General features: G+C 37.1%; 1 protein-coding gene and 1 long non-coding RNA gene across 2 annotated transcripts in view; one reads left to right on the forward strand and one right to left on the reverse strand.

The window, feature by feature from the left end:
- Window positions 1–1,205: 1,205 nt before the first annotated feature.
- LOC133633847 (uncharacterized) overlaps window positions 1,206–22,797 on the forward strand; it is a 33,469-nt gene continuing 11,877 nt past the window's right edge. The window contains exons 1-2 of the long non-coding RNA XR_009821841.1: window positions 1,206–1,360; window positions 8,846–8,963. This is a non-coding gene — a long non-coding RNA (uncharacterized LOC133633847). The remainder of the gene's footprint in view (window positions 1,361–8,845; window positions 8,964–22,797) is intronic.
- The window catches only part of LOC133633845 (RNA exonuclease 5-like), a 28,511-nt gene continuing 13,929 nt past the window's right edge, over window positions 8,216–22,797 (reverse strand). Inside the window, exons 11-19 of the mRNA XM_062026586.1 lie at window positions 20,886–20,974; window positions 20,386–20,494; window positions 16,640–16,747; window positions 16,437–16,574; window positions 16,226–16,318; window positions 14,542–14,869; window positions 8,826–8,956; window positions 8,481–8,593; window positions 8,216–8,404 (exon numbers count right to left, since the gene is read on the reverse strand). Of these exons, the coding sequence (XP_061882570.1) occupies window positions 8,338–8,404; window positions 8,481–8,593; window positions 8,826–8,956; window positions 14,542–14,869; window positions 16,226–16,318; window positions 16,437–16,574; window positions 16,640–16,747; window positions 20,386–20,494; window positions 20,886–20,974 (1,176 nt within the window). The 3' untranslated portion in view covers window positions 8,216–8,337. The remainder of the gene's footprint in view (window positions 8,405–8,480; window positions 8,594–8,825; window positions 8,957–14,541; window positions 14,870–16,225; window positions 16,319–16,436; window positions 16,575–16,639; window positions 16,748–20,385; window positions 20,495–20,885; window positions 20,975–22,797) is intronic.

A 22,797-nucleotide genomic window follows, 5' to 3' on the forward strand; every position in this document is an offset into this window, starting at 1 on the left:
TCCTTGGGAAAAAAAGGGGAAAAAATTAAAGAATTTTCTTACTATTTCTGCCTCTGCTTTATTCTGTCACAATAACCTTAAATATGCGGTCATACACAGGTTATATTTGATATTTTATTGGAAAAGTGTTATTAATAATTGTAATTTTAATATGTATCTTTAAACATGTACTTCCGGCTCGTGTGTGTGTGCGTGTGTGTGTGTGCGTGTGTGTGTGTGTGTGCGTGTGAGTGTGTGTGTGTGTGTGTGTACACATACATAAGTGTATATATATGCATGTGTGTGTGTGTATATATATATATAAATATACATATATGTGTGTGTGTGTATATACATATGTATAGATGTGTATGTGTGTATATATATATGTGTGTGTGTGTATATACATATGTATAGATGTGTATGTGTGTATATATATATATATATGTGTGTGTATATACATATGTATAGATGTGTATGTGTGTGTATATATATACATATATGTATATATATATATACCTATAAATATATGTATGTGTATATATATATATACATGTGTATATACATATGTATAGATGTGTGTGTATACATATGTATAGATGTGTGTGTGTATACATATATATATATATATACATACGTGTATATACATATGTATAGATGTGTGTGTGTATATGCATATACATGTATGTGTATATATGTATGTGTACATATGTATGTGTATATACATATGTATAGATGTGTGTGTGTGTGTATATACATATACATGTATGTGTATGTATGTATGTATATGTATGTGTATATATGTAAATATGTATATATGTGTATGTATATATGTATATATCATCCATCCATCATATATATATATGTGTGTATGTATACATGTATATGTGTATATATATATATATATATATATATATATATATATATATAATATATATATGTATGTGTATATATATATATATATGTATATATATATATAATATATATATGTATGTGTATATATATACATATATATATATATAATATATATATATGTATGTGTATATATATATATATATATATATATATATATATATATATATATATATATATATATATATATATATGTGTGTATATATACGTTGAACATATATTATTTTTATTTATTTATTTTATTGTATTACATTTTAAATGTAATTTATATTTAGTCCTTAACTTTGTAGCACTCAAACGCGTTATTTGTTGGAAAATGTATCTCTAGTCGCAAAAGTTTATCCGCCATTATTAGCCTACATGCTAAGCTAGCTTTGTTGCTAACTCCTGTCGAGAGGACGTCCAGCCGACTAGAAGAACTTTGATTAATATTCGTTTTTGCTTTGGTGACCTGGGGCTACACTACGCGGTAGGACGTGTTTCCTTTTTCACGGTGAAGATTTACGTAATTGGGCTCTTTTAGGATAGGATAGGAAAGACTTTATTTATCCCGCAATGGGAGTATTATGTGGTTGCTGTGCAGATTCAAAAAGTCCACCAAAATCAGCTGAAAACAAGAGGCAAACATCAAAGAACATGATTTGGGGTTAAAGAGGAATTGCACTTTTTTTATTTTAGAATTTTGTCTATCATTCACAATCATGTAAGACGAGCACAATGTTTTCTTTTTTAAGCATGCTAAGTCGTAAATAAACGTTAGCAAAAGTCAACTAACATTGGAGCCAATATATATATATACAATACAGGCCAAAAGTTTGGACACACCTTCTCATTTCAAAGCGTATTCTTTATTTTCATGACTATTGTAGACATTGTAGATTGTCACTGAAGGCATCAAAACTTTGACACCTGTGAAGTGAAAACCATTTCAGGTGACTACCTCTTGAAGCTCATCGAGAGAATGCCAAGAGTGTGCAAAACAGTAATCAGAGCAAAGGGTGGCTATTTTGAAGAAACTAGAATATAAAACATCTTTTCAGTTATTTCACCTTTTTTTGTTAAGTACATAACTCCACATGTGTTCATTCATAGTTTTGATGCCTTCAGTGACAATCTACAATGTAAATCAGGGGTCCCTAAACTTTTTGACTCGGGGGCCGCATTGGGTTAAAACAATTTGGCCGGGGGCCAGGCTGTGTGTATATATATATATATATATATATATATATATATACATATATATATATATGTATATATGTATATATATATGTGTATTGTGTATATATATATATATATGTATTGTATATATATATATATATATATATATATTATATAATATATATATATTATATAATGTGTATATATATATATATTATATAATGTATATATATATATATTATATAATGTATATATATATATATATATTATATATAATATATATATATTATATGTGTGTATATATATATTATATAATGTATATATATATATTATATAATGTATATATATATATTATATAATGTATATATATATATTATAATATATATATATTATAATATATATTATATATATATAATATATATATATATTATATATTATATATATATGTTATATATATATATATATATATATGTATATGTGTATATATATATATATATATATATATATATATATATATATATATATATATATATATATATATACATATATATATATATATATATATATACATATATATATATATTAGATATATATATAGCGCACTTTCCGCGTGTGCGATGATGTCACGTTATCGATGAGAAAATGCATTTTTAGACAATATGATTTGCCTGAGCAGCTAGGAGACACCGTGAGTAGCAAGCGGTACAAAGTGGATAAGAAAAGACAGAAAAAAATATTTGTATTTATTTTTATACTTGGGACTTCCCGCGGGCCGGAGTTTGGGGACCCCTGATGTAAATAGTCATGAAAATAAAGAAAACGCATTGAATGAGAAGGTGTGTCCAAACTTTTGGCCTGCACTGTACATACTGTAAATATGTAATGTAGTACAAGGAACATTTATAATATTTACGTGTTTTGAGCATACTGCGGCGTATTAATTTCACAGATGCATCACAACGTTCGCCTTTGCCTTCAACAACACTATTAATCATGGCAGACTTGATGACGGACAACAAATACTACTTTGGGACAAATTATGATCCATAACCCTTTTTTTTTTTTGCCTGAATACAAGCAGGATGAGTGACAGGTTTTAGAAGCTAAACCGATCCAGTTAGTGAAACACAAAGCATCATGTAGCAGTATTGCCAAGTGCTAAACAAGATATACAAAACTACAAACATAAACCAAACACTTACTGTACAATGTCTGCGCTCATTGGGTTGCCGACTGATGGGATGTTCATATCTTCCCGTTTAGATGAAGAATCAGTCATGCACCTCATGCAGGTTTAAAAAAAAAAAAAAAGGGGCCTCAAACAAGCGTCTTTTCTTGTCTTTCTCGCCATCTCTGGGTATAAGTTGAATGTCAAGGTTGACCAACTTCTTGGTTTATTTCCACATTCTTCTACTATCCAGCTGAGAGGCATGATTTATAATCTACAATGAACATTCACCAACTCAGAGGCGATGCAGCATCTCACTGGTTCAATATGTCAATACGCTAGTTAGCTCTCTGTGACCACGGCGCCGCTAAAAATAGATCGTGGGCTTAAGCGCTTATAATAATATCGCTAATAATTGGTGTGGAGAATGCATATATGTTTAAGAGTTCTTTCTTTATTCATAGCCATGTTTAGAGTAGCTAGTACTTTTCCTTTGTATATTCTGTATACCAGTTTCTATTTGTCTTCATAGGTCTGTTTAGTGTCTTAGACATTGGAATATGAATACATCCCCCCTCCTTGCCATATCAGTGTTGGGAAAGGGATAGGCATTCCAGTTCTGGGGGTGGGGGGGGGGGGGGGGGGCTGCTTTCTTCTTTAAAGAGTAGTTTTTTCTGTTTGAATGTTAGAACAAACTTAAGAAGCCGGTATGAATGTATTGGTCTAGGTCAGTGTTTTTCAACCTTTTTTGAGCCAAGGCACATTTTTTTCATAAAAAAAATACAGAGGCACACCACCAGCAGAAAAGGTTAAAAAATTAAACTCCACCAGGTTGTCGTGCCTTATTTTCAGTTTGTTGTTGTTTCCTGTGTGTAGTGCTTCAGTTCCTGTCTTGCGCTGTTATTTTGGTGACCCTTCCTGTTTTGTTTGTGTTCTCCTGTAGCAGCTTCACGCCTTCCTTTGAGTGCTATTGCCCCCACCTGCTTTGTTTTCGCAATCAAGACTATTGAAGTTGTGCGTACGCTATCCTTCTTTGTGGGGGGATTGTCGATTGTCATGTCATGTACGGATGTGCTTTGTGGACGCTGTCTTTGCTCCACACTCTGTAAGTTTTTGCTGTCGTCCAGCATTCTGTTTTTGTTGACTTTGCAGCCAGTTCAGATTTACTTTTGTTTTACATAGCCATCCCTATGCTTCAGTGCCTTTTCCTAGCGGGACTTGCCTTTTGTTAATTTTTGGTTTAAGCGTTACATACCTAAATAACTGCACGCTGTCTCCCGCTGTGCTCTGCATATTGGGATCACGACAAACCATCCTCGACGCGATCCGACTTCTACAAAGCAATGAACTACCTGCTGCCACCTACTGGTATGGAGTATTACAAGATTACCCTGCCAAGCTCTACACAGCACAGGCACTAGACAACGGCACATTATTAGGATTATTGATTCGCAAAAAAACAATTTTTGGACCAATTAGGTTAAGTTGCATAATTTCCCACGGCACACCAGACAATATCTCACGGCACACTAGTGTGCCGCGGCACAGTGGTTGAAAATCACTGGTCTAGGTGGTTCTCCTGAAATTTCAGTAAAACTTGATAATATTCCTATTCTGTCTTGATGGTCCTTCTTACTCAGCATATATGTCATCGAAAGAACTTTGGATTGACCAGTAACTTAGATTCCTTGGGAGGAAGAGCTGGTCGATGCAACATTGGTTAATATGCAGGATGTAAATATATTGTTGTTTTTTATTGTTTTTTAGAGGGCTTTATGGGCACAATAGTGTACTCCCCATTGTTAGCCACCTCCTATTTTAGTATGCATAAAAAAAATAAAAACGTGTTCTCGTCTTACATAGGGATTGTGAATGATAGGCAACATTTAAAAAAGTGTAGTTTAACTTTAAAAAACACAGAGCTGAAGCACCATCTGCCACTTCAGCTGCGCCACAGCTACGAAAGTAAAACAACAAAAAATGAGCAATAAATAATACATATTGGACATAGTATTGTACCATGCATAGACAAACAACAAAACATAAAAAAAAAACACAATTTCAACACCTACATACACCTTTGGTGGCCTCTGCGGTGATCCATGCCAGAGACAGGAACAGACCCAACTCCGTCCGAGGCCGCCCACTAGCTCTCGGCCCATGTCCAGTCCGCGCTGATGAGCGAGAATCTCTCCAGGGTGACCAAAGTGTCCGACAAATGCTCATGCAGCCACAGGGCTCCGTGAAGTTCGACCCTAGCTCCGCAACCCCGACTCTTCCTCTGCATCTCTGCCGGTCTCTCGGCGTGGACTTTGGTGCTGCAGAGAGCCGGCAGCTGGTCCCTGGTGCAAACCTGGCTTTGGGTAAAAGACTCCCCCAACCGAGGCAGATCCAAAAATGCACAAAAAGGCACCAAAAAAGCCCCACAGAAGTCACGAGAGTGCCACCACTTGTTGCGTGGTCCTGATAGGGGCCCGAACCATAAGGCAAAAAAACACATGAGAAAAGGAGGGAAAAATCAAGAACCCAAAGGAGGACACAGAACAGCACGGAGCTCCAGCAACCACTATAGCAGAGCCATATAAATCATTTTTTTATATAATTTTGAAAATTATGAAGGTGTTAACATTTTTATTGCTTCATCGAATTTATCACATATTTATTTTAAAGTCTGTTATTATGCAAATGTTTTTAGAGATGTTTCGACAGTAATGTGTCCCTCGAGTCTTTTATGAACACTACACGTGATAAAAATGAATCATGTCTCAACTTATTTGCTCGCTTTTGAAATTGCGAATTAAAAAAAAAGATTTTTTTAACACACATATATACATACATATATATATATATACACACAAATACATATACACACATATATATATACATATATAATGTATATGTATATACATATATATATATATATATATATATATATATATATATATATATATATATTAGGGCTGCAACTAACGTTTAATTTGATAATCGATTAATCTGTCGATTGTTACTTCGATTAATAATCGGATAAAAGAGACAAACTACATTTCTATCCTATCCAGTATTTTATTGAAAAAAAAACAGCATACTGCTGTTTGTAAATGTTGCAGTTTATAAATAAAGGTAAATTAAAAAAAAAAAAAAAAGTAATTAAAAAAAAATAATAATAATAAAAAACCTCTGCGCATGCGCATAGCATAGATCCAACGAATCGATGACTAAATTAATCGGCAACTATTTTTATTTGATTTTTAATCGATTAGTTGTTGCAGCCCTAATATATATATATATACTGAATATATATATGAATAATAAAATTTTAAAAAAGAAAATTGCAGATTTTGATTTTGATTAGAGATGTCCGATAATGGCTTTTTTGCCGATATCCGATATTGTCCAACTCTTAATTACCGATTCTGATATTAACCGATACCGATATATACAGTCGTGGAATTAACACATTATTATGCCTAATTTTGTTGTGATGCCCCGCTGGATGCATTAAACAATGTAACAAGATTTTCCAAAATAAATCAACTCAAGTTATGGAAAAAAATTACAACATGACACTGCCATATTTATTATTGAAGTCACAAAGTGCATTATTTTTTTTAACATGCCTCAAAACAGCTTGGAATTTGGGACATGCTCTCCCTGAGAGAGCATGAGGAGGTTTAGGAGAGCGGGGTTGTGGGGGTGTATATTGTAGCGTCCCGGAAGAGTTAGTGCTGCAAGGGGTTGTGGGTATTTGTTCTGTTGTGTTTATGTTGTGTTACGGTGCGGATGTTCTCCCGAAATGTGTTTGTCATTCTTGTTTGGTGTGGGTTCACTGTGTGGCGCATATTTGTAACAGTGTTAAAGTTGTTTATACGGACACCCTCAGTGTGACCTGTTTGGCTGTTGACCAAGTATGCTGGGTATTCACTTGTGTGTGTGAAAAGCCGTAGATATTATGTGATTGGGCCGGCACGCAAAGGCACTGCCTTTAAGGTTTATTGGCGCTCTGTACTTCTCCTTACGTCCGTGTTTACACAGCGGCGTTTTAAAAAGTCATACATTTTACTTTTTGAAACACATACTGATAATTTTGAAACCGATACCGATAATTTCCGATATTACATTTTAAAGCATTTATCGGCTGATAATATCGGCAGTCCGATATTATCGGACATCCATAATTTTGATAAAAAAAACTATCCTTCTGAGTGGACATGATACCTCCTCTGACCCGCCCCTTGTAGAAGCGCATTTATGTTTGGGAAATCACTTTAAAAAAAAAGTAACTATTTATAGTAGCCTGTGACTTTACCAAAAATGTAAAAATTGTAAATGGAATTAAAAGGGAAAATTTAAAAAAACATAAAATATTTAACATTTGAAAGTTGAGAGATGTTTCATGAGAGCAGAGTGTGTGTGTGTGTGTGTGCCTTTAAAAGGCAAATGAGTTTAGCTCAGCTGTGTATTACATGTTGTTTGCTGTGTGATGTTGCCTCCTTCTATTTGATATCACATTCATTTTAGTGTGGTGCTGCTTGTTGCTTTCATCGGTAAAACGTTACTTCCTGCATTGAACTTGCCGCGCTTCCGACGCTGCCATGTTACATTAAACGTATCGGTAACGGCGTTGCAACGTACATAAAAGTAATTAATTTGAATACTTGTGACTAGTAAAAGTAACAGTGTTAGTAACACCGTTATTATAAACATTGACGGCCCCCCCTTTTTTAAATGCGAGCTTCGCTACACATCTTGAACTAAAGCCAACAGACCTGAGCCGTAAGTTTGATCATGTTTTACTTTTTTAGCAAATATGCTAATCTAGCATGACATTAAAATGTCAATGCAATGTTAGCACTTGAGCTAATGTTTGTGTACTCCTGTCCCACTTAATATTATTATATGATATCACATTGTTGTATGCAATATTATGACATCTATTACATTGGACAAGTGCACAGTTACAGTGTACATGTAAAAAGTGGATCTCAATAGTACGAGGGCTAAGGTACAAAAGACTGTTTAATCGTACAAACTTACATCAACAATGTGCTGCTAATTATTTGTACCAAATTCCTTTTTGCATAATTCCATGACAGAATTGTTCAGAAACTGCTTAAAAATGCCTATAAAACTTCGGACGACTTTTGCTTGTACTCCAAGAAGCACAAACCAGGCGAAGAGTTGTGAGCGCTGAAGAAATAGAAAGGGAAAAAAACATCTTATAAAAACACACAAACGCCAGTACGGACGTGGCAAAAGTACGCACCTGGGATTTCCGAGCAAAACCACCGCAGACAAGGTGCATTGTGGGAGAGACGCGAAGACTTTCCCCAGGCGGCGGTCCAGCTTCTTCATCATGCTCTCCTCCATCTCCACCTCCTGTGAGTCAAACAAACAAGGTTCTTATTCTTACTACTTTCAAAGTCAAACTCATAACACGAGCAGTTTTCTCCCTAGTGGCTGCGAGGGGTATCGCGCTCACAAAAACGAGATTGCGTTAAAATATTTGCACAGTAACAAACAATCATTGTAGAATAAAAGAGGTGGGGAAACTAACGTTTCGAGCAATAAAAACAAGCCCAGTTTGAATAATAAAAACATAAATTTTTACATGCTCCTCTTCGTCAGCAGCCCATGATGTCATGTGGGGCGGAGTCAGCGATGGACAGACGAGGAAGTTTTCCCTCCAAAGTTCTTCTGAAGCGCTGATGGCCGCACCTTTCCCATCTGGACCCTCAAACTCTATTAGGTAAAAACATAATATTAATATTAAGGGTAACTTCTTTTTACACTTGTATGACAGGGGTTAGAATGCTAAAATGCTACATAAAACATTGGCTGTACGCTTAATAAAGGTTTTAGGATGGCCGCAGCTTGACTCTGCAACGGATCATTCTAGTGTTTACCGTTTGTTTGTGGAGGCTACTTGCTCATAAACACATTATGATTAGAGATGTCCGATAATGGCTTTTTTGCCGATATTCCGATATTGTCCAACTCTTAATTACTGATTCCGATATCAACCGATACAGATGTATACAGTCGTGGAACTAACACATTATTATGCCTAATTTTGTTGTGATGCCCCGCTGGATGCATTAAACAATGTAACTTTTCTCGTTGAAGGGGCGTGGTTTGGTGGTAGCGGGGTTGTATATTGTAGCATCCCGGAAGAGTTATAAATGATAAATGGGTTATACTTGTATAGCGCTTTTCTACCTTCAAGGTACTCAAAGCGCTTTGACAGTATTTCCACATTTACCCATTCACACACACATTCACACACTGATGGAGGGAGCTGCCATGCAAGGCGCTAACCAGCAGACATCAGAGGCAAAGGGTGAAGTGTCTTACCCAAGGACACAACGGACGTGACTAGGAAGGTAGAAGGTGGGAATTGAACCCCAGTAACCAGCAACACTCCGATTGCTGGCACAGCCACTCTACCAACTTCGCCACGCCGTCCCTGCAAGGGGTTCTGGGTATTGGTTCTGTTGTGTTTATGTTGTGTTACGGTGCGGATGTTCTCCCGAAATGTGTTCGTCATTCTTGTTTGGTGTGGGTTCACAGTGTGGCGCATATTTGTAACAGTGTTAAAGTTGTTTATACGAACACCCTCAGTGTGACCTGTATGGCTGTTGACCAAGTAGGCCTTGCATTCACTTGTCCAATCACATATATTATGTGATTGGGCCGGCACGCTGTTTGTATGGAGGAAAAGCGGACGTGACGACAGGTTGTAGAGGACGCTAAAAGCAGTGCCTTTAAAGGCCTACTGAAATGAATTTTTTTTATTTAAACGGGGATAGCAGATCTATTCTATGTGTCATACTTGATCATTTCGCGATATTGCCATATTTTTGCTGAAAGGATTTAGTATAGAACAACGACGATAAAGATTGCAACTTTTGGTATCTGATAAAAAAAAGGCTTGCCCCTACCGGAAGTAGCGTGACGTAGTCAGTTGAACATATACGCAAAGTTCCCTATTGTTTACAATGATGGCCGCATGAAGTGAGAGAGATTCGGACCGAGAAAGCGACAATTTCCCCATTAATTTGAGCGAGGATGAAAGATTTGTGGATGAGTAAAGTGCAAGTGAAGGACTAGTGGGGAGTTGAAGCTATTCAGATAGGGAAGATGCTGTGAGAGCCGGGGGTGACCTGATATTCAGCTGGGAATGACTACAACAGTAAATAAACACAAGACATATATATACTCTATTAGCCACAACACAACCAGGCTTATATTTAACATGCCACAAATTAATCCTGCATAAAAACACCTGCGTGTTTGTTATGCTAGCTCCTAGCTCCTCTGCTAGCTCCTAGCTCCATAGAACACGCCAATACAATTCAAACACCTGATCAACACACACAATCACTCAGCCCAAAAGACCGTTCACCTAACCCAAGGTTCATAAAGCTTATATATTTTTAAGAAGTTACGTACGTGACGCGCACGTACGGTACGGTACGTGTTATGCTAGCTCCTATGCTAGCTCCTAGCTCCATAGAACACGCCAATACAATTCAAACACCTGATCAACACACACAATCACTCAGCCCAAAAGACCGTTCACCTAACCCAAGGTTCATAAAGCTTATATATTTTAAAAAAGTTACGTACATACGCAAAAAAAAGTTGCGCACATACGGTCAAGCGATCAAATGTTTAGAAGCCAAAGCTGCATACTCACAGTAGCACGTCTGCGTCTTTGTCATCCAAATCAAAGTAATCCTGGTAAGAGTCTGTGTTGTCCCAGTTCTCTACAGGCGTCTGTGTATCGAAGTCAAAAGTCCTCCTGGTTAGAGTCTCTGTTATCCGAGTTCTTCCATCTTGACTGCATCTTTCGGGAATGTAAACAAAGAAGCGCCGGCTGTGTACTGTTGTGGCTGACTACGTTCGAAAAATACGTCCATTTCGCACCGACAACTTTCTTCTTTGCTTGCTCAGCTTCCTTCTCCATAATGCAATGAACATGATTGAAACAGATTCACGAACACAGATGTCCAGAATACTGTGGAATTATGAAATGAAAACAGAGCTTTTTCGTATTGGCTTCAATGTGGAAGGCATACCCGTGTTCCCCGGTCCACGTCACGCGCATACGTCATCCTCAGAGGCGTTTCGAACCGGAAGTTTAGCGGCAAATTTAAAATGTCACTTTATAAGTTAACCCGGCCGTATTGGCATGTGTTATAATGTTAAGATTTCATCATTGATATATAAACTATCAGACTGCGTGGTCGGTAGTAGTGGGTTTCAGTAGGCCTTTAAGGCACGCCCCCAATAATGTTATCCGGGTGGAAATCGAGAGAATGGTTGCCCCGCGAGATTTTCGGGAGGGGCATTGAAATTCGGGAGTCTCCCTTTAAAATCGGGAGGTTGAAACCGATACCGATAATTTCCGATATTACATTTTAAAGCATTTGTCGGCCGATATTATCGGACATCTCTAATTATGATGGGACTGTCTCTGAATGCAGCTTGTAGTTACCACATCGTACAGCAGACGGCATCATAACTCTGCTTTTTGACACTGGTCTGCCAGAGAATAAGAAGACGTAGCGGGAGCGATCAGTGTTGCCATATTAGCAACTTTATATATCTCTTTTTCAAAAAAGGAACTAGCGACACATCTTCGTTTGGTCTCACTTGACACTTTTTGAGACTTTAACATGAAAGCATGTACCGTATTTTCCGAATCATAGGGCGCACCGCCGATGAGTGGTCTATTTTTTATCTTTTTTCATACAAAAGGCGCACTGGATTATAGGGCGCATTAAAGGAGTCATATTATTTATTTATTTTTCTAAATGTAAAACACTTCCTTGTGATCTACATAACATGTAACATGTTTTTTAGTCAAAATGTTGCATAGATGATGTTTTACAGATCATCTTCAAGCCGCTTTCTGGCAGTCGCTTCCGGATGCGCCGTTTTGTGGGCGGTCTTATTTACGTGGCTCACTTTCGCCAGCATCTTCTCCCCGTCATCTTTGTTGTAGCGGTGTAGCGTGCAAGGGCGCAGGTGGAAAAAGTGTCAAAAGATGGAGCTAACTGTTTTAATGACATTCAGACTTGACTTCAATCAATAACGGAGCAGTATCTCCTCATCTGTGGCTCACTAGTGCAACAACAACAACCACGCCGGAAACATGTCCCGTGAAAAACCGTCCGACCGGAACTCTCTGATAACTAAAGTTCCTTGGGTGAATAATGTAAACTCACTACACCGGTATGTTTTAGTGCTTTCATGGCGAGTTTACTGACAGATATAAGTAAGAACCTTACAGTACTTTATATTAGAAATGGCAACAGCGGAGGTTGAATGTCCCATAACAAGAAGATAGAGAAAATAAGAAGAAGCTTATCGACTACGGTGTCAGCACGGACTAAAAAGGCAGATGTGTGCACATTTTCAGGACTTATGCAGATCCCAAATACAGATCAGCAGGTACCAGAAGGTAAGAAAAGTTGCTTTTGCATATTATTGCCAAACAAAACGCCAGATAACATGTCTTACCTTATGCACACACCATAATAATACTCCTATGTTGAAGCACATCAAGCGGTGCTTCATTGCTTACCAAAGTCGTACTAAAACATTTTGATAGATTTTTGAGCGCAGTGTAAAATGTTGTATATTTTCAATGGAACATTTTGGTGTTGTTTACTTGAGTCATCTTGCAGTCTACACGTATCTCTTATGTGTGACTGCCATCATATTGCAGTCTACATGTATTCCTTATGTGTGACTGCCATCATATTGCGGTTTACACATATCTCTTACGTGTGACTGCCATCATATTGCAGTCTACACGTATCTCTTATGCGTGACTGCCATCATATTGCAGTCTACACGTATCTCTTATGTGTGACTGCCATCATATTGCAGTCTACATGTATTCCTTATGTGTGACTGCCATCATATTGCGGTGTACACATATCTCTTACGTGTGACTGCCATCATATTGCAGTCTACACGTATCTCTTATGCGTGACTGGCATCATCTTGCAGTCTACACGTATCTCTTATGTGTGACTGCCATCATCTTGCAGTCTACACGTATCTCTTAAGTGTGACTGCCATCATATTGCAGTCTAAACGTATCCCTTATGTGTGACTGCCATCATATCGCAGTCTACATGTATCTCTTATGTGTGACTGCCATCATCTTGCAGTCTACACGTATCTCTTAAGTGTGACTGCAATCATATGGCAGTCTAAACGTATCTCTTATGTGTGACTGCCATCATATCGCAGTCTACACGTATCTCTTATGTGTGACTGCCATCATCTTGCAGTCTACACGTATCTCTTAAGTGTGACTGCCATCATATTGCAGTCTACACGTATCTCTTAAGTGTGACTGCCATCATATTGCAGTCTAAACGTATCTCTTATGTGTGACTGCCATCATATCGCAGTCTACACATATCTCTTATGTGTGACTGCCATCATCTTGCAGTCTACACGTATCTCTTAAGTGTGACTGCAATCATATGGCAGTCTAAACGTATCTCTTATGTGTGACTGCCATCATCTTGCAGTCTACATGTATCTCTTATGTGTGACTGCCATCATCTTGCAGTCTACACGTATCTCTTATGCGTGACTGCCATCATCTTGCAGTCTACACGTATCTCTTAAGTGTGACTGCCATCATATTGCAGTCTAAACGTATCTCTTATGTGTGACTGCCATCATATCGCAGTCTACACGTATCTCTTATGTGTGACTGCCATCATCTTGCAGTCTACACGTATCTCTTAAGTGTGACTGCCATCATATTGCAGTCTAAACGTATCTCTTATGTGTGACTGCCATCATATCGCAGTCTACACGTATCTCTTATGTGTGACTGCCATCATCTTGCAGTCTACACGTATCTCTTAAGTGTGACTGCCATCATATTGCAGTCTAAACGTATCTCTTATGTGTGACTGCCATCATATCGCAGTCTACACATATCTCTTATGTGTGACTGCCATCGTCTTGCAGTCTACAATATCTCTTATGTGTGACTGCCATCATATTGCAGTCTACACATATCTCTTATGTTTGACTGCCATCTACTGGTCACACTTATCATTACACCATGTACCAAATAAAATTGCTTCGAGGTTGGTAAGCAAAACCAGAATTATTCCTTACATCAGGCGCACCGGGTTATAAGGCGCACTGTCGAGTTTTGAGGGGGAAAAGAGGATTTTAAGTGCGCCTTATAGTACGGAAAATACGATACCTCAACGATTGCCCTTCCCGCATCTTAAAGCTTCGTCTTTCTTATTCCAAAACCAGAACTCTCTTCGTCTACTTACGTATGCACGCGTATCTTGCTCGTCTTCCAGGTTTAGCGGTCGTAAAGATTCTTTCCACAGCACCGAAGCGGCTGAATGTCTGCGTGAGCGTTTCCTCGCGCAACTCCGAAGAAGTCTTGGCAGGAAGAGACGCCGATGCGCCGCCGTTTATCTTCGCATCGGAGCGCTGGGCGTCCAACGTGTGTCCGTCATGCTTCCCTGAGACGCTGTGGGCGAAGAGCGGGTGGAGCTTGACCGCGTAGAGTCGTCGTGTGTTGAGTACGTCGCTCATCAGAGCATCCAGAGTCTCGTCAAAGTCCAGCGTCGACTCGTTTACTGGCCTTTGTACCTAAAAGAGGCAATGAATATTAGGGCTGTCCCGAGCCGATAATGATATCGGTTCAATATCAGCGAAATAAAACCAGTATCGGATTATATCAGCTTGCATATGAAATGTCCGATACAAGCTGTCCTGCAGCGTGCTTACCTGTGCAAAGCTGGACAGCCAGTTAACCTCTAAATTAGAGATGTCCGATAATGGCTTTTTTGCCGATATCCAATATTCCGATATTGTCCAACTCTTAATTACCGATTCCGATATCAACCGATACCAATATATACAGTCGTGGAATTAACACATTATTATGCCTAATTTTGTTGTGATGCCCCGCTGGATGCATTAAACAATGTAACAAGGTTTTCTAAAATAAATCAACTCAAGTTATGGAAAAAAAATGCCAACATGGCACTGCCATATTTATTATTGAAGTCACAAAGTGCATTATTTTTTTTAACATGCCTCAAAACAGCAGCTTGGAATTTGGGACATGCTCTCCCTGAGCATGAGGAGGTTGAGGTGGGCGGGGTTGGGGGGGTATCAGGGGGTGTATTCACAATGTTTTATTTGGTATAATAATTATAATGAAACGTTTTCAAAACAGATTACAGGTTAGAAAAGCCTGCTGTAGTTGCGTGGAGATGGCCTAGAAACGTCTTTTTTTTTAAATCTATTAAAAAAAAGATATATATATATATCGTGTATGTATACACATATATATATATATATATATATATATATATATATATATATATATATATATATATATATACACACACACACACACAGTACAGGCCAAGAGTTTGGACACGCCTTCTCATTCAATGCGTTTCCTTTATTTTCATGACTATTTACATTGTAGATTGTCACTGAAGGCATCAAAACTATGAATGAACACATGTGGAGTTATGTACTTAACAAAAAAAGGTGAAATAACTGAAAACATGTTTTGTATTTTAGTTTCTTCAAAATAGCCACCCTTCGCTCTGATTACTTTTTTTAAATACTTTTTTATATATATATATATATATATATATATATATATATATATATATATATATATATATATATATATATATATATATATATATATATATATATATATATATATATATATCAATCAATCAATCAATCAATGTTTATTTATATAGCCCTAAATCACAAGTGTCTCAAAGGGCTGTACATATATATATATATATACACATACACACATATATGTATTTGTGTATGTATGTACAGTATATGTTGTCCAAACTCAAGAGTTACTGGACATCCACTCTACTCCAAAAACAAAGATGTATAGAATATGTATTGAAATAAAATAGTGATTTAGGAGGACATGTCGCGGAATCGTGTGGTGGTCTTTACCTTCAAGGTGTGTCCTTGCAAATGGATGCCATTCAAAGCTTGCAGTGCCAGCACGGCGCCTTCCAACATCTGGAACCTTACCAAGGCGTGAACCTGCGCAGGAAAACATCCCAAAGAAGTCAGCAGAGCAAAGACGAGGAGGTCCTCCTCATTCCGTGTCCGTTCAACAGAAGAAGAAGCTGGAAGGAAGTATGTTGCGACACAGGCGTACCCTGTGTGTCCCATTCAGCATTTGGACAGTCCGGACGTGTCCACAGCAGCGGAACAGTCGCCTCACTTCCCGCTCGGAGAAACCCCCAGGAAGTGGTCCAGCGAAAACCGCGCACATGTCCCGTAGGTGGGCACTCGCCTACAAGAACAACACACACATTGTGAGCAAGACTCACACTTTGATCCATAACTCAAAGTCTTTACCTCGTGGTCCAGATTAAGATGCAGGTTCTGGGACTGCTTTGAAAAGGAAGACAAGTGAAGCACGGAGAAGAACGGAACCTTGGCCTGCCTCCTAAAAGTGGCCACGACCTGAAGAAACAGCAAGAAACGATCGTATTTATTATTATTATATAACATTTTATTTGACTTTTTTACATTTTTTATGCAGAACAGGATAAAAGTGCAGATTTTTTTTTGTTCATTTTGATTCTTTTGGACAGTTACAGTCCGCTTGCATTAGGCAGACTGTGGCAGTGACCCAACAAGGCCCTGTGTTTGGGGGTGATGCACTACTACTACCTACAGGACTGGGGTGGAACTGCACTCTTCTGAGGTGTTAGTCTAGGTCAGTGTTTTTCAACCTTTTTTGAGCCAAGGCACATTTTTTTTCATTGAAAAAATGCGGAGGCACAACACCAGCACAAAACATTAAAAAATGAAACTCATCAGCCGATATAGACAGTAAAAAGTAATTCTCGCAATTGTTGGATATGACTTTAAACCAGACCTGGGCATTCTGCGGCCCGCGGGCCGCATCCGGCCCTTTGTGCGTCCCTGTCCGGCCCGCGTGAGGCCAATTATAAATTACAAAATAAATTTACAAAAGTATCTATGTCGAGTGTGCAATACAAAGGTGCTGCTTTTGTTTTGAAAATCGTTATTTGTATTACTTCCGTGTGGACGTATGCGTGTGCGTGATTGTGAGTGAATGTGAACAGCTGCAATCACAAATTACAAAATAAAGTTGAAAAAACATCTATGTCGTGCGCGCAATACAACTGTGCTGCTTTTATTTTGAAAAGTATTATTTATGGGCGTGTGTCCATGTGTAACCTGCGAGTGAAGGTGCACATGCAGCGACAAGTGATGCACTGTTTACACCCGAGACGCTAAAAAGAGAAAAGTTGATGACGAATGGCGTGTTTTCAACAAGACATGGACTGCCAAGCAACGTTCCCTCTAAGGTGCGTGCCTGCGCAATTGCGCACTGCTCAAGCGTCCGCTGCGCACAGCAAATATATGCCGCGCACCAAATCAAATCCCATCTGAATTCTAAACAAAATAAACACATTTATTCTGTGTAATTTTGCAATGCAACTTTGAGTGACAGTGACAACAAGCGGCCCTAACGGTGTTCGTCAACGCCGTTCAATTGAACACCGTTCAATTATTGTAACGTCTATCGAGATGCTTCGAGGACAGGAATTATATCGATCACTTTATTGTGCAAAACTGTTTATATTCGGACATAACCACACCAAAAACATGAGTAAAACACGTCTATCTCGAAAAACTAGTCATTTTCTGCCGTACAAACCAGGCCAAAACCAACTTATCATCTGTCACCAACACGCATAGCACTAAACCACTGGTGCGTTTATGGCCACACAAAAAGTCGGACAACTCAAACACCACACAAAGTTACACTATGACTCCTCAGTCATACGTGTGCTTATTTTACTGTCATTTATTATTAATGTTAATTTATTTATATTAGTCATGGAATGCTGTTACACACACTATGTTGAAGTATTACTATTATTATTAATTATTATTATTATTATTATTAATCTTACGGTATATATCAAAAATAATATTGAGCAAAATTTAATTGAAATATTGTCGATGTGGCCCTACAGCAGTGCTCGGGTTGCTCATGCGGCCCCCGGTAAAAATTAATTGCCCACCCCTGCTTTAAACCATCACCAAGCATGCATCACTATAGCTCTTGTCTCAAAGTAGGTGTACTGTCACGACCTGTCACATCACACCCTGACTTATTTTGATTTTTTTGCTGTTTTCCTGTGATTAGTGTTTTAGTTCTTGTCTTGCGCTCCTATTTTGGTGGCTTTTTCTCTTTATTTGGTATTTTCCTGTAGCAGTTTCATGTCTTCCTTGACCGCTATTCCCCACACCTGCTTTGTTTTAGCAATCAAGAATATTTCAGTTGTTTTTATCTTCTTTGTGGGGACATTGTTGATTGTCATGTCATGTTCGGATGTACTTTGTGGATGCTGTCTTTGCTCCACGGTAAGTCTTTGCTGTCGTCTAGCATTCTGGTTTTGTTTATGTTGTAGCCAGTTCAGTTTTAGTTTCGTTCTACATAGCCTTCCCTAAGCTTCAATGCCTTTTTTTAGGGGCACTCACCCTTTGTTTATTTTTGGTTTAAGCATTAGATACCTTTTTACCTGCACACTGACTCCCGCTGTTTCCGACATCTACAAAGCAATTAGCTACCTGCTGCCACCTACTGATATGGAAGAGTATAACGTGCTAAGTCTGCCGATCTCCAGACAGTACAGACACTTAACAACGGCACATTATTTGTGGATTATAATTACTGGTTTGCAAAAAATATTTTTAACGCAAATAGGTGACATTAGATAATCTCCCACGGAAAAAGTTGAAAAACACTGGTCTAGATGACAGATGTCCAAAGTGCGGCCCGCAGCTGTTTTTTTTACCGGCCTTTAGCACATTCTTAAAATATTTTTACAAAAAAAAAAAAAAAAACATAAAAAAGTTGAATAAAAAAACATTATGAGAAAAAGTTGCAATATTGACTCTATTAACACAAAGCTGTCTTGCAGGCTGTTTTTTTTTCTTTAAAACTGTCATTGCTCGAAGAAATAATACTGAATTGAAATCACTGTTGTTATGCATTATTGACCTGTAGAAGTTCCAATTAGATCACAGTGAATATTCCATTTTTAGATATTTTGGGGGAAAATATTGCAGATTTTGTGTGTTTGCCCTAAAAAAAACACAGTTTTCTATGACAAAAAGGGGATCAAACTAACTAAAAAAACTTTTTTTTTTTTTTTAAAGTATAATTGGTAGATAGATCTGAAGTTCATCTAGAGATTTAAGCATTGAAAGTTAAAAAAATAAAAATAAAAAAGTAGAATGTATGACCTATTTTTAACAGTGGGGCCCTTTTCGCTCCCTGAGAATTTTAGTGGGATTTTTTTTTAAACTGTCATTGATCAAAAAATATTAATGAATCAAAGTCAATGTAATGAATTATTGACCTATTTAAAGCTGCAATTATTTTTCACATCAAATATTGTACTTTGAAAAGTTTTTTGGTGCAAATGTTGCATTTTTTTTTTTTATATATATATAAAAAAACAAGGTTTTCTTGTCATGCAAAATAAACAAAAAAATATTAAACTTTATATAGACAAATCTGAAGTTGATCTATCCATTTTCTACCGCTTGTCCCTTTCGGGGTCGCGGGGGGTGCTGGAGCCTATCTCAGCTGCATTCGGGCGGAAGGCGGGGTACACCCGGGACAAGTCGCCACCTCATCACAGGGCCAACACAGATAGACAGACAACATTCACACTCACATTTGATCTAGGGATTGAAAAAATATATATAATTTAGGACTTTAAAAAAAAATATATATATATATATATATATATATATATATATATATATATATATATATATATATATATATATATATATATATATATATATATATATATATGATTGAGTTGGGTCCCCGGGATTTCTATAGGTTAAAAAAAATTGTATAGGGTTTGAATATGAAAAAAATATAAAAATGCCCCCCCCATGCTTTTATTTTTCAGTGTGTTTGGACACCCCTGGTCTAGTTTTTATAATTTATTTTGTATTTCCACCATAAAACATTGTGTTATCTGTATCAAGTGTATCGGTGAAGTGGTAGTGAGCCCAAGGAGGCGGAGCTAGATACTCACTTCTTTGTCAGAGGGCAGCCACTGCTGATTGGCCGGGTGTAAGGTGATGTCAGAGCGCTTCCCGAGGTAGGAAACAGACCTGCCGAGTCGCCGTAACACGTCAGGAAACCTGCACGAAATGAAAATAATGAAATAAAATAATAAAGTGATGAAAACAAAGTTAAGAGTAGACAATAACTAAACAAAAGCAAAACCTATTATCTGTTGCTTAATTAAACCCTTTGGTTCTTGCCCTCAAAAACTCAGGGAATTATTTTTAAACATTGACAGTAACAATAATATCGACCTAACCACTCAGTGGCCTATGATTTCTGCTGGTGGTGTGCCTCTGGATTTTTTCAAAGAAAAAAATGCGCCTTGGCTCAAAAAAGGTTGAAAAACACTGACTTAGAGACACATAATGATCTGCTAGCCACTTGTCAGCCGGGGGACTAACGTATTTTCCCACCAAAATCGGCCATTGATCGATTTCGGTAACGTTAACTAAACAATGTTCGTACCTGCTACTCGCCCTGGGCTCTGGTTCAGTCTGCGTGGACTCTTCTTGTAGTGTCAAACCCCAAAGTTCCTCCAGGTGATGCTCAACAACCTGACACACAAGACAACGTGCACGTCACTTCTTTAGTACACCTGCACACTCTCGGGGCTCCAAGGCAGGAAGTGCACAGTAGAACCCGCTCAAGTCGGTCCTGCTTATGACGCCGACACGTCCGTGTGCATCAAACTTAGTTCCTCGTGTGTTGTGAACCTTGTTGAGGGGCGTGAGAGGCTCAAAATAGCAGAAACTGTGATACAGTCAGAATTACACGTGTTGTATTGCATCTCTTTAGACCAGGGATCCAAACTTTTTCCACGCTAAAAAAATTAAACGTGCCAGGGGAAAAAATATTTTCAAGGTAAAAACTAAATTTCAAGGTAAAAAATGATTTTCAAGGTAAAAGTTGATTTTCAGTGTGAATGTGAGTGTGAATGTTGTCTGTCTATCTGTGTTGGCCCTGCGGTGAGGTGGCGACTTGTCCAGGTTGTACCCCGCTTTCCGCCCGATTGTAGCTGAGATAGGCTCCAGTGCCCCCCGCGACCCCGAAGGGAATAAGCGGTAGAAAATGGATGGATGGATGTTGATTTTCAAGGTAAAAGTTGATTTTCAAGGCAAAAACTGATTTTCAAGGTAAAAAGGATTTTCAAGGTAAAAAATAATTTAAGGTAAAAGTTGATTTTCAAGGTAAAAACTGATTTTCAAGGTAAAAACTGATTTTCAAGGTAAAAACTTAAATTTTAAGGTAAAAACGGATTTTCAAGGTAAAAGTTGATTTAAGGTAAAAAATAATTTTCAAGGTAAAAAATGATTTTCAAAGTAAAAGTTGATTTTCAAGGCAAAAAATGATTTTCAAGGCAAAAAATGATTTTCAAGGTAAAAAATTATTTTCAAGGTAAAAACTAAATTTCGAGGTATAAACTGATTTTCAAGGTAAAAGTTGATTTTCAAGGTAAAAAATGATTTTCAAGGTAAAAAATGATTTTCAAGGTAAAAGTTGTTTTTCAAGGCAAAAACTGATTTTCAAGGTAAAAACTGATTTCCAAGGCAAAAAATGATTTTCAAGGTAAAAAATGATTTTCAAGGTAAAAGTTGATTTTCAAGGTAAAAGTTAATTTTTAAGGTAAAAAATAATTTTCAAGGTAAAGAATGATTTTCAAGGTAAAAAATTATTTTCAAGGTAAAAGTTGATTTTCAAGTCAAAAACTGATTTTCAAGGCAAAAATTTATTTTCAAGGTAAAAACTAAATTTTTTTGGTAAAAAATGATTTTCAAGGTAAAAGTTGATTTTCAAGGTAGAGAATGATTTTCAAGGTAAAAGTTGATTTTCAAGGGAAAAAATGATTTTCAAGGTAAAAAATGATTTTCAAGGTAAAAGTTGATTTTCAAGGCAAAAAATTATTTTCAAGGTAAAAACAAATTTTTTTTGGTAAAAACTGATTTTCAAGGTAAAAACTGATTTTCAAGGTAAAAGTTGATTTTCAAGGTAAATGATTTTCAAGGTAAAAAATTATTTTCAAGGTAAAAGTTGATTTTCAAGGTAAAAGTTAATTTTCAAGGTAAAAAATGATTTTCAAGGTAAAAGTTGATTTTCAAGGCAAAAAATTATTTTCAAGGTAAAAACTAATTTTTTTTGGTAAAAACTGATTTTCAAGGTAAAAACTGATTTTCAAGGTAAAAAATGATTTTCAAGGTAAATGATTTTCAAGGTAAAAAATTATTTTCAAGGTAAAAGTTGATTTTCAAAGTAAAAGTTAATTTTTAAGGTAAAAAATGATTTTCAAGGTAAAGAATGATTTTCAAGGTAAAGAATGATTTTCAAGGTAAAAGTTGATTTTCAAGGTAAAAAATGATTTTCAAGGTAAAAGTTGATTTTC

Source organism: Entelurus aequoreus, linkage group LG18 (assembly GCF_033978785.1).
Source record: "Entelurus aequoreus isolate RoL-2023_Sb linkage group LG18, RoL_Eaeq_v1.1, whole genome shotgun sequence".
Lineage (NCBI taxonomy): Eukaryota > Metazoa > Chordata > Actinopteri > Syngnathiformes > Syngnathidae > Entelurus > Entelurus aequoreus.